Source organism: Octodon degus, unplaced genomic scaffold (genome assembly GCF_000260255.1).
Source record: "Octodon degus isolate 3935 unplaced genomic scaffold, OctDeg1.0 scaffold00268, whole genome shotgun sequence".
Taxonomy (NCBI): domain Eukaryota; kingdom Metazoa; phylum Chordata; class Mammalia; order Rodentia; family Octodontidae; genus Octodon; species Octodon degus.
The window spans coordinates 1,957,532-1,968,481 of record NW_004524844.1 but is presented as its reverse complement, the minus strand read 5'-3'; the positions used below and the strand labels follow the sequence as shown (position 1 = coordinate 1,968,481).

Genomic DNA, 10,950 nt, shown 5'->3' with positions numbered 1-10,950 from the left:
CATCCGGGAAAGGGACAGAGGTGGCCGGTTGGTGCGACTCATGAACAACCTCTTCAGCACAACCTGGTTGAAGGTGGAATTTGTCCGCCGGGCCAGAAACCTGTACAGCTGAGGGAAAGGAAAAAGTAAGCCTGAGGACAAAGGACAAGGTAAACCAATAATTTATTCATTTTCTTTTCTGCTTTTTTAAAACCAACAGTTTGGTGGCTTCTCCCACTCCATGGAACCTGGGGAACAGCAGGTCCTTCCTGACTGGAGACCCGGAAAATCTCTTCCCCACTCCAAGTGTGCTACAGCCCAGCAGCTAAAAGCACTAAAGCTCAGGGATCCTGGTACCAACAACAGAAGACGTGGGTGGTCCTGCCCCAAGACCCCAGGCCCCAACCTCACCTTAACCAACAGCCTCAGGTAGATGTCCTGGCTCTTGGGCTCCTTGCGCCGGACCTTTCGGTCCTTGTTGTGACGGATGTCAACTCCCTGTATGGATGAAGAGAAAACCATGGCTCCAACCCTGAATCTGGGTGACTACCGCACAAATGCTCCCATTGTACCCATCTCCCAGATGGAGCGGAGCCCCTGGCAACAGTGCTCAGGGCCCCCCGCCGGTCCACCACTGAGCCCTCTTAAGAGGAAACTAAAGCAACCTGCAAACGCATCAGCATCTGCAGCATCTTAGCACAGCAGCCATATGGACCTGAGAAAGGCTCAGCAAGTTGTACCTTTCCAAGAACACAGGCCTCACTACGTTCCTCAAACTGCCACTCCTACCAAAAGGATAACCAGAAATACAGCAACAATAGACACGCAGTAACAGTACTACTCTTTTGAGTAACCATGTTTTTCTACTATTAACCCTAACTGTGAAGTAACAGATCTCATTTATTCAACACCTAGGACTTTCTGATGAGAACCATCTCTGAATTATTTCTTGCCAACCCACCAATCCGTGAGATGGGTCCTCTATGCTCCCAGGGAAAAGGTAAAGGAACGGGGGCCGAGGGCCGGAAAGCTGTATCGCTCAGGGGCTTCAACTGCAACGGAGGCCCGCATGGGTCCAACGCCACTCTCCTCTTGCGTTTTCTAGACTGAGTGACACGTCCAGGTAAAAGCTGCAAAGTGGTTAAAAGTGTCTACACTTCCAACCACAAAGGGTAGGTTCCCACCTCCAGCCGCTTCTTAGCTTGTGGCCCTGATCTCCTCACTTTTCCTCCCAATACCTCAACTTGGTCGTGTGCTGAACGCAAACTACAGGACTACATGACTGCGATCCATACCCGGCCTCTAGGCCTCAGAGTAGCATCCCTGCCTCGGAAATCGCTTCCTTCGGACACTGGCGAAACCCCTGCATCCCTCTGGCACGCCCCCAGCCCTAAACCCCCGAGGATGGCATTGGATGATGAAGCACTGAATACCCCAAGGCTCGCTCACCATGATGGCAACTCCTCTTCAGTCAAATCCGGAAAGAAAGAGCACGGCTGCGATGGGCGGGGAAAGCCTCCAGCGCGCGGCGCCCTGATGACGTCTTACGAGCCCGACAAGACGCTCTACCACGAGCCAGTCTTCTCTATGGTGAATTGAATGACTGGCTAGATGGGTAACAACAAAATAGGGCGGAGGAATAATCAAAGAGCACCAAGCACAGGAAGGAAGGGCTAGCACGTCGGAGAGCCCTTCTAGCCTTACCCAGGCGCTGCTCTCTATATTCTTCCGGGGAAAAAGAGGAAACTGGGAGCAAGAGAGGCGCGTGGAGCTTAGGAAGAGGTCGCGTGCTGCGGCGCTCTGGCCTGATACCGGGGGCCTCTCGGTGTCTGTGGAGGACCTGGTGGGCCGGGTAGTGGTGGTGAGGAGGCGGGGCTGGCGGGTCTAGTCCTCTCCAAGCCGCTCGCGTTTGTTTAGATTCACGGGTGCCTTCTTTTGCGCTGAACTCCTAGGCGCAGCCAAAGCGTAGAAGTTCTGCTAGATATCCAACCCAAGATCACCTTGCTGCAACTTAATCTAGAGCACCCTATATATCTGCCTTTTTGATTGAGCTGCCACCTTCCCCTAGGTGGTCCTTTCCTGACCACCTGCTCAGCCTCTCCCGCTAAGGAAGGGCTGCTTTTTTCTCCACCAGAAAGGTTCAGCTGGCCCAGCGGTTTCGATGTGAGGGAGGCACAAGGTACTGGGGTCCCAGGGATCGCGTCCTGAGGGCCTGGCTTGAGGGGCGGGATGGAGGGGCTCCTGGAAGAGAGAGCCAGGGCTAGAAATTCAGAGAGGAGGAAGATTGGAGACTCTGGGAGCAGGGATGGAGACTTTAGGGTGAGAGGGAAGGATTAGGGGATGGGGCCCAGAGGGAGGTGAAAACATAGAAAATTGGTGAGATGGAATGTGCCCAGACTGTACCCAAATTCAAATCCTGGCTCTGCTATTATTAATGGTGTGACCTTGGGCGAGTCATTCTCTGTGCTGTACCTTTCCATATTTAGAAAAAAAGGAATGATAGCAGATCTGACACATGGGATGTTTTCCAGAATTATGTAGGTTAATAAAGTTCATTTTGGTCCATGCTTTTTTTTGGGGGGGTGCAGAAGTGTGCAACAGCAATTGCCTTGTTAGTAGCACCTTTTTGACAAAACCAGACAGACTAGTTGAGGCAGTCACCAAACCATCTCCTTCCTCTCTCCATAGAGCGTGACTCCTTGTACATTCTAGACCACCATCCTATGGCCTTAGGCCTAGGGCCAAGGTGTGTTGATGTAACAGAACAGAGGGCCACAGATGAATCAACACCTTGAATCAGAGGAGCGGCAGAACCAGGTAAAGGCCCATCTGAAAGCCAAGATTGCTGTTCTGTGGGGCCACCTCAGCTGACGCCCTCCCACCACTAGTCTTCGACCTTCTCTTCAGTCTTGAATGAATACCTTTCTTTCGGTCTTCCAGACAGGGCAGGTGTGGCTAAGAACGCAGGGGCTCCCTAGAGTCACACAGCAAATTCCTGTAAGGTAGAGGTCCCCTTCTCCTTTTCTTGTTCCATCTGCTTCCCTTCCATGTTCCCTTTTCTGTCACTTGATGACTCAGAGAAATCTGAGCTTTTTTGGTTGGGACTTTCTGTGTTTCAGGGCTCAGCTCAGTTGCTCTGTTCCTTTGCCTCAGTCTTCTTTGGATTGTATCACTTACTCTGTCTTCAAGAGCTGCTACTGTGGGATACATGCAAAAATATATTTGTTTGGCAATAAGTGAATCGTCTCATTTTGTGTGTGTGTGTGTGTGTGCGCACACGCGGCTCATACTCGTGTGGTACTAGGACTCTAACCCAGGTGCCTTCTACCACCGACTACACCCCCAGCTGTGTTTTTGAGTTTTTTTGAGATGATCTTTTTAAGCTGGCCAGGCTGGCCTTTAACTTGTGATCCGCCTGCTTTAGCCCCGAGCGCAGGAGCTGAGATCACAGGGGTGTGCCACCACACCTGGCTCCGTTGTCCAGCTTGTCCCTGTCTCATTCTGCATGTCTTTCTGCAGTTCTGTCCGATGCCGGGTCTTTCTTTGCCTCTGTGTCTCTTGTATCAACAGCTTCCCCTTTCATCTCTCACTTTCAATTCCTCAGTTTCTGGACTTAAAACTTTCTTTCCCTTCCTCACCCTTGACCCAGAGGGTTCTCCCTTTGTGTCTGCTCTGCTCTGTGATTAGTCATTTCCTGGTCAGATGTTTATCTCTTGCTGCCTCACTGTGGTTGGAATCCAGAGTAAATAGTGAATTAATGAACCTGTCCAGAGTGTTCATTCCAGAAGTGCCTATCTCGGTCTGTCTCTGTCATTTTCTGGAATTCCTTGTGCCCTTATCTTGCATTTTCTCTGTTTTTGTCTGTTTGTATCTCTGCTTTTCTCTGTGCCTGAGTCTTGTAACTATCTGAATGATCCACACCACACCACTACCTCGTTATCCTGTCCTAACTCACTTATTACCTATCCTTGACTCTGTTTCTTTAGGTCTTTGCCTTGCTTTTTGTCTAGGTTTATTACTAACCCTTATTTCTGGGCCTCCGATTGCTGCATTAGGGTTCGGCCCCTGCAGCTAAGGACCTCCTATTCCCTGTCTCTGCAGCTGAAGACCTCCTATTCCACGCCCCTTTTCTTTTATAAACTCAGCTGAGGGGCAGGGCCCACTTGCCCTCAACAAAGAAGGAGGCACCAAGGTTATCTGCAAAGGTGTGACGCCTCTTCGGCTGTGTCTGTGCCCTCACTTACGATGGCGGCTGGTCTCTAGAAGCGCAGTGCACCGCCCAGTTCTTTCTCTCCCCGACCGCTAGCGTAGCGTAGTGGGACCGAGCGCTAAACTCGCGAGTCGTCCGGCCCCGCCTTTGCACGTCCTCATTGGTGCGGTACAGGCCAGCGACACAGCCATTGGCTAAGCGGATGCACACCCTCCCCCCACCCCTAGGTCTGATTGGGGGTGGTCTGCAGACTTGAGGGGGCCGCCCGGAGGAAGACCCGGCGAGTGAGGGGGGCGCGAGCGTCAGGGCAGGGGCCCGACAGAGAGTGTGTGTGCTGGAACTGGGGTGCTGGGTGGGAGATGGGAGTGAAAAACCAGGACCACGACTGAGGCATCCATGAATGGAAGCCCAGGCCCAGAAGTGGGGTAGAAGACAGAGGCCCAGAGACAGAGACTCAAGCTATGGTGTGGCAGTTTGTGGGTGGAGGGCCAGGCCCAAGGCTCAGGCGTGGAGGCTGTGTTGGGCTTTGTGCCTGAGCCTGATTTGAGGTTCTTTGCTGGTGTGGAGGTGGGGCAGACACCCTGGGCCTCCGGGAGCCGCCCAGGGCGGAGTGAGTGTTGGACGGCAGATGGGGGGGCGTGTCTGCCTCTAATGTGGGCAGGGAAAGGTGAGAAGCAGGAAGCTGGGTGGGCCAGGGAGAGGACAAAGGTGAGCAGGAGGAGGAGGAGAAGGAGGAGGAGGAGGAGGAGGAGGAGGAGGTGGTGGGCAGGCAGCAGCTGGCAGAAGGGCCTGCGGGGGAGGGACGCCAGTCCTGGCCCCAGCTTTTCCTGGAGAGCAGGCAGCAGACCCCCAGGTCAGTGCTCACAGGCAAGTTCTCAGCCCCCACCCCTTTTCAGCACTTGCATGCGGCTCTCCTCGGGTCCCTTGGTTTCAGCTGTCACATCCTTTCTGTCCTAAGTGTGGGCTGCCTTTCTTTTTGGGGTGACAAACTCTTCCTGTCTTTCATCCATCCGGTTTCATCCCATTGAAGCTCTTCGTCTCCCCGTGTTTGTCTGTCCTCTTTCTGTGCCTGTGTCTCAGCAATACTATTCTCTCCACATGCGATGACTCAGTGTGCACGTGGGGGTTGCTTTCCCCAGCTCAGCCTATTTCTGGTTTTGCCTCCACCCTCTGATTCCCTCCTGTGCTTTTTATTTTCCTAAGGCCTTATCCATCACCCAGCACATGTGGTGTTTTACTGTCTCGCCTTGTCTCCCTGTCTTTGGATTAGGATGTAAGCCCTGTGCAGGCCAGGATTTTTGTCAGTTCTCTGCAGTGTTGCTCTATGCACCACGACTGACACAGAGGATCCTGAATGGCTGTATGGAAGATAAACGAATGGCTGCGTGTCCAGGCCTTTCTGGCTTTCCTGCACAACCACCTGTGTCCTCCAGTATCCACAGCTGCCTGAGCCTGTGTGTCTGGTCGTCCCCTTCCACCTGCCACAGTCCCTGCCTCTCCTTCCGCCTCCCAGTCTCCCCTAGGTGTCCTGAACTCTGACCCTTCCCTCCTCCCTCTCCACAGACACTGGAGCAGCAGGTCACCAGGAGTTGGGGCCGCAGGCCTAGGAGAGCCTTGGACAGGGCTGAGGCCATGGCCCCCTCACCAGCACCACTGGCTGCCAGCACCCCACTTCTGCATGGCGAGTTTGGCTCCTACCCGGCCCGAGGCTCACGATTTGCCCTCACCCTCACATCTCAGGCCCTGCACATACAGCGGCTGCTCCCAAAGCCTGAAGCCCGGCCCCGGGACGGCCTTGTCCCTCTGTCTGTGATCTCAGGCTGCTGCACCCTTCGAAGCCACAGTCCCTCTGACTCGGCGGCCTACTTATGCATCTATACCTACCTGCGGGGCCGGCGGGGGGGCCGGCGCCGAGCTGCCCGCACCTTTCAGGCTGATGGGGCTGCAACCTATGAGGAGAACCGTGCAGAGGCCCAGCGCTGGGTCGCTGCCCTCATGAGTCTACTGCGAGGATTGCCACTGCCTGGGGAAGAGGGTGAGGCCCTGGGCAGCTGCTCTGTGCTGGAGACAGGCTTCCCTCTGTGGGCATCTCTCTGTGGGTCTGTATTGAGAGAGCAGGACACAGGCTGGCTACAAAAAAGAACAAAAACAGGCAGAGAGAAAGGAATTGTCAGCCGTTCCCCAGCTAGATGCTGTGTCTGTCCCCACCCCCTTCCCGGTCTTGACCACAGACAGTGAGTCAGAGGCTCACTGGCACTGACAGCAGCAGACGGAGACAGGAACAGTCACCACCCTGGTGACAGGTGCCAACACAGATATCTGGGGCACCTGGGAATTTTGGAGATGGAAGGCATTTGGGCTGGACCTCCACAGCACCCCCCCCCCCCCCCCCCCCCCCCCCGGGCTTCCTTCAGGAATGCCCATCTGGTGAGCTTTAGGCCGCTGGGGTCCTGCGGGCTGCTTGGGGCCCAGAAGGGGCCATGACAGAGAAGGAATTTGATCCTGAGTAGTGGGTGTTCCAGGTCACAGCGCCTTTGTCTTTCTCAGGAATACGGGTCCAAAGGGCACTTGGTTTCACACCCAGCCCTGTCTTTGTCCCATCCCTCCCCAGTTCCATGGGGGCTGTTTGAAGGGACTGTTTCCAGGCTGAGGGGCCTGGGTCTCCAGCCTCTGCAGATGCTGCCCTTTCTCTGCAGAGATCACCCCTGAGCTCCTGCCACGGCCACCCCGGTTGCTACTCTTGGTCAATCCCTTTGGGGGACGGGGCCAGGCCTGGCAGTGGTGTGAGAACCACGTGCTACCCATGATTTCTGAAGCTGGGCTATCCTTCAACCTAATTCAGACAGGTACGGGTAGGGGCACCAAAAGTGGGGTGTGACTAGGACTCCTGGGTCCAGGGAGAAGGGTGTGGCAGGGAAGGAGACAGCTGCCTAACCTGCTGCTTTGCCTCTTTAGAAAGACAAAATCACGCCCGGGAGCTGGTCCAGGGGCTGAGCCTGAGTGAGTGGGACGGCATCGTCACCCTCTCAGGAGACGGGCTGTTATATGAGGTAGAACAAGAGCTGCTGCCCTTAACCCTGAATCCTGGGGGACCAAAAAGGTGGGAGCTGGGGCCTGAGCAGCTGGCTTCCTGCCCACCAGGTGCTGAATGGGCTCTTAGATCGCCCGGACTGGGAGCAGGCGGTGAAGATGCCCCTGGGGATCCTCCCCTGCGGCTCCGGCAACGCGCTGGCTGGAGCTGTGAACAAGCATGGGGGGTAGGTTGGACACCCCTGCTGGGAGGACAGGGGTACAGGAGCGGGGATGAGTCCTGGGGCAGGGCCAGCCCCACTGTTGGCCCATGAACCACCTGGCTGTGGGATGCCGCACTCCCGGCTCTGGGTGCTGTGGCCCATCTCATTCCCAGCTCTGCCCAGGCAGCTGGAACTGCCTGGCACACAGACCCGCCTGCAGCGGCTGCACTGGGCTCCAGGACACAGCATCGCTGGCCTTGGTGTGAGTTGCTTTCCCATCTTTGTCTCTGCCCTGTGCCTCAAGTCTCACCCAGCCCTATTTATTCTTTCCCACCTGACCATCCTGGGCCATGAAGGTTTGCACCATCCCTGGGCCTGGACCTGCTGCTCAACTGCTCCCTGCTGCTCTGCCGGGGTGGCAGCCACCCTCTGGACCTGCTCTCTGTGACACTGGCCTCAGGCTCCCGCTGTTTCTCCTTCCTGTCTGTGGCCTGGGGCTTTGTGTCAGATGTGGACATCCAGAGTGAGCGCTTCCGAGCCCTGGGCAGAGCCCGCTTCACCCTGGGTACAGTGCTGAGCCTCGCCACATTGCGGACCTACCGAGGACGCCTCTCTTACCTCCCTACCACTGTGGAGTCAGCCTCACCTGGCCCTGCCCATGGTCTGCCCCGGGCCAAGTCAGAGCTGACCCTGGCTCCAGCCCCAGTCCCACCTACGGCACACTCCCCTTTGCACCGCTCAGTGTCTGACTTGCCTCTACCCCTACCCCTACCCCAGCCTGCCCTGGCCTCCCCTGGCTCACCTGAGTCCCTGCCTGTGCTGTCCATCAATGGTGGGGTCCCAGAGCTGGCCACGGACTGGGGTGGCGCTGGGGAAGCGCCACTGTCCCCAGACCCACTCCTGCCCTCACCCTCTGGCTCCCCCAAGGCAGCTCCACTCTCTCCCATCACAGAAGGGCGTCCAGAAATGCCGACAGCCTCTGGGCTCCCACCCAGCACACCTGCTGCACCAGCGGCCTCTACTGGGGGTCCACAGGACCACCTGCTGCCCCCATTGGACAGCCCACTGCCCCCAGGCTGGGTGACACTGGAGGAGGATTTCGTGCTGGTGTTGGCCATCTTACCCAGCCATCTGGGTGCCGATCTGTTGACAATTCCCCACGCACGCTTTGACGACGGCGTGGTGCACCTGATGTGGGTGCGGGGTGGGGTCTCGCGGGCCATGCTGCTGCGTTTATTCCTGGCTATGGAGCGTGGGAACCACTTTAACCTGGGCTGCCCGCAGGTCGGCTATGCCCCGGCCCGTGCCTTCCGCCTGGAGCCACTCACTCCCCGCGGCTTGCTCACAGTGGACGGGGAGCTAGTGGAGTACGGGCCAGTGCAGGCGCAGATACACCCAGGTCTCGGTACGCTGCTCACGGGTCCTCCTGGCTGTGCCGGGCAGGGACCTTGAACCTGGGGATGCGCCAGGGACAGGACCGGGCTACACGGTGTGGCCTGGCTGCTAGAGTTGGGGCAGTGCCCCACGTGTGCAAAGGTTCGGCCCGTCACCAGGGAACTGGAAGTGATGCCAGGGGCTGGCCCAAGCTCCAGGCTCGTCCCCTGGGTAGTGCCTGACCGGTGAAGGGCGAGCTTGGGCTGCTCTCGCCGGTGGGACCCAAAGTCGGTCCCCACTTTGTCTCCAGCTCACAACAGGTCAGAGAAGCTGAGGGTGGAGCCTGCCTCACATCTGCCCAATGACCGGACCTGGAATGTACGAGTTGGGAGAAGCCTTAGCTAATTGGCCAGGCAGGACTGGGTCTCGCCCTATCCATTCTGGTGCCTCCACCTAACTGGCCAATCAGCCTGAGAGGGGCGGGTCCCTGGGGGCTGTCGCTCGGATTTGCACTAATACCCTCCCCCCCACGGGTGGGGGTGGGAAAATTCAAGTCTGTGTCCTGTGCGTCCTCCGTCCCCATCTAAAAAGCAATTGAAAAGGTCTATGCAATAAAGGCAGTTGCTTCGTTCCTAACCTTTGCCCCTTCCTCCATCCACAGCCTGTGACTACACCTCCCTGCAGCTCTGGGTGCTTGCCGGCTGCAGCCAGTGTGACCTGCTGGTCTCCCACCAGGGCCAGTAGCTGCCTTGCCCCCCACAACAGCTGGCTCTGGGGTTCTCAAGATTTATTTAGGATTGTGTTAATGTAGGCGGTGGGAGGATGGGGTCCCCGACGTGTCCGGAGCACACATGGGACCCTCCCCGCCCCCGCAAGGGAGGGGGGAGGCTCGCTTTTTCTTAAAAATATAAATGTATTTATCTGCATTATCACGTCCCTGGGGCAACCAGATGGCCAACCTGTGGGCCACAAGGCGGGGAGGGAAGAGGCGACAGGGCGCAAGTCTGAGGGGGAGAGAAGTGCAGGAAAGCTCTCACAGGGCCCCGTGCTGGGCCTGGTAGCGAGACAGCACGGCCCGGTAATGCGACAGCTCCTGCCGCACCGCTACCACCTCCTGCCGCAGCAGGGCGTTCTCCTTCTCCAGGAAGGCTGCCCGCACCGTTATCTGGTTCTCTTTGAGCCGCCGAGCATCGCGAGACCGCTTGGCTGCCTCGTTGTTCTTGTACCTCCGGCTCCAATACTTCTCGTCCTGGGGGCGGAGAGGCGGGAGGGCCACCGAGGTTCAGTGAGAGAACGGAGGTGCAGCTTCTAAGCCACTCCCCACCTCCACTCCCCCATCCCCTCCCCAACAAAAGCTAAGGCATGAAAGAGATCCCCACCTCCAAGCCACTTCCCTCTAAACAAAGGACCCTACAGTTAGTCCTTTGCTAAGGAAACTTGTTCCCTAGCAACAGAGCCTCAGGTCTGAAAACTCATCCCTGTGAAGAGCACGGCCCTATACACCTTTCCAGGTCCTAGGTGCTTGGGCCAGGATTATAGGCCAGTGGCGCAGCGCCTGCGAGGCAAGTGCCAGGTCCTAAGTTTGATTCCCGGTAATCCCCTACCCCCCAAAAAGAAACCTACAACAGATCCTGGTTGCTAAGGAAAACTTAGGCTCCCTAGTGATGGCATTTGGTATCTCATAAAAATCCTTCCAGAGCTGGGCTTCTGCTGACCTGGTTGCCAAGGCAACCTCATCCCTCCTCAGCAAACAAAAGTGAGATCTAAGTGGTCCCAGTGAACCTGGGTAGTCTCTAACCTGCTGGCAGCTGGAGTAAGACCAGGTAGCTGCCTTTTGCCCAATAGGCTCAACAGGCTCTGACATAATTCTTAGCAAAGGGACTCATCCTGACATCTCCCCAGAGTTATACCTAGGGTCCCCAATCCTGGTATTTCTTGTTAATGAAAGACCACTTCTTGGTAACAAGAATCACCCAGCTGGGCTGGCAAGATGGCTCAGTGGTCTAAAGCACTTACTTAGAACAAGCTTAGCAAAGATCAGACAGGGACCACAAGAGCACAGGGACCTCGATTCAATCCCCCAGCACCACATGCCAGCCCGCCCCGCCCCCTGGTGGGCTAAGCTGGTCACACACACACACACACACACACACA

The 10,950-nt window shown here is 56.7% G+C and overlaps 3 protein-coding genes across 7 annotated transcripts in view; 1 reads left to right on the top strand and 2 right to left on the bottom strand.

Moving 5' to 3' along the window:
* The window catches only part of Rpl18 (ribosomal protein L18), a gene marked incomplete at its 3' end in the record, with an annotated part of 2,988 nt that extends 1,462 nt beyond the window's left edge, over window positions 1–1,526 (bottom strand). The window contains exons 1-3 of the mRNA XM_012512738.2: window positions 1,429–1,526; window positions 391–477; window positions 1–108 (exon numbers count right to left, since the gene is read on the bottom strand). Of these exons, the coding sequence (XP_012368192.2) occupies window positions 1–108; window positions 391–477; window positions 1,429–1,431 (198 nt within the window). The remainder of the gene's footprint in view (window positions 109–390; window positions 478–1,428) is intronic.
* A 227-nt stretch (window positions 1,527–1,753) lies between these two features.
* Window positions 1,754–9,432, top strand: Sphk2 (sphingosine kinase 2). Of its 4 annotated transcripts, none has more exons than XM_023706750.1 (7): window positions 1,754–1,840; window positions 2,668–2,796; window positions 5,753–6,224; window positions 6,886–7,035; window positions 7,145–7,239; window positions 7,331–7,446; window positions 7,779–9,432. In XM_023706750.1, exons 2-7 carry the CDS (start codon window positions 2,758–2,760, stop codon window positions 8,872–8,874), a joined length of 1,968 nt encoding a protein of 655 aa, XP_023562518.1. In that variant the 5' UTR covers window positions 1,754–1,840; window positions 2,668–2,757; the 3' UTR covers window positions 8,875–9,432. The 4 variants fall into 4 exon arrangements, with proteins under 4 accessions (XP_023562518.1, XP_004646585.1, XP_023562520.1 ...); XM_004646528.2 differs by lacking the exon at window positions 1,754–1,840 and adding an exon at window positions 1,858–2,158; XM_023706752.1 differs by lacking the exons at window positions 1,754–1,840; window positions 2,668–2,796 and adding an exon at window positions 4,946–5,042.
* Window positions 9,433–9,575: 143 nt separating this feature from the next.
* Window positions 9,576–10,950, bottom strand: part of Dbp (D-box binding PAR bZIP transcription factor) — a 6,343-nt gene continuing 4,968 nt past the window's right edge. For both annotated transcript variants that reach the window (XM_012512750.2, XM_023706755.1), the window contains one exon: window positions 9,576–10,045. In XM_012512750.2, the coding sequence (XP_012368204.1) occupies window positions 9,830–10,045 (216 nt within the window). In that variant the 3' untranslated portion in view covers window positions 9,576–9,829. The remainder of the gene's footprint in view (window positions 10,046–10,950) is intronic.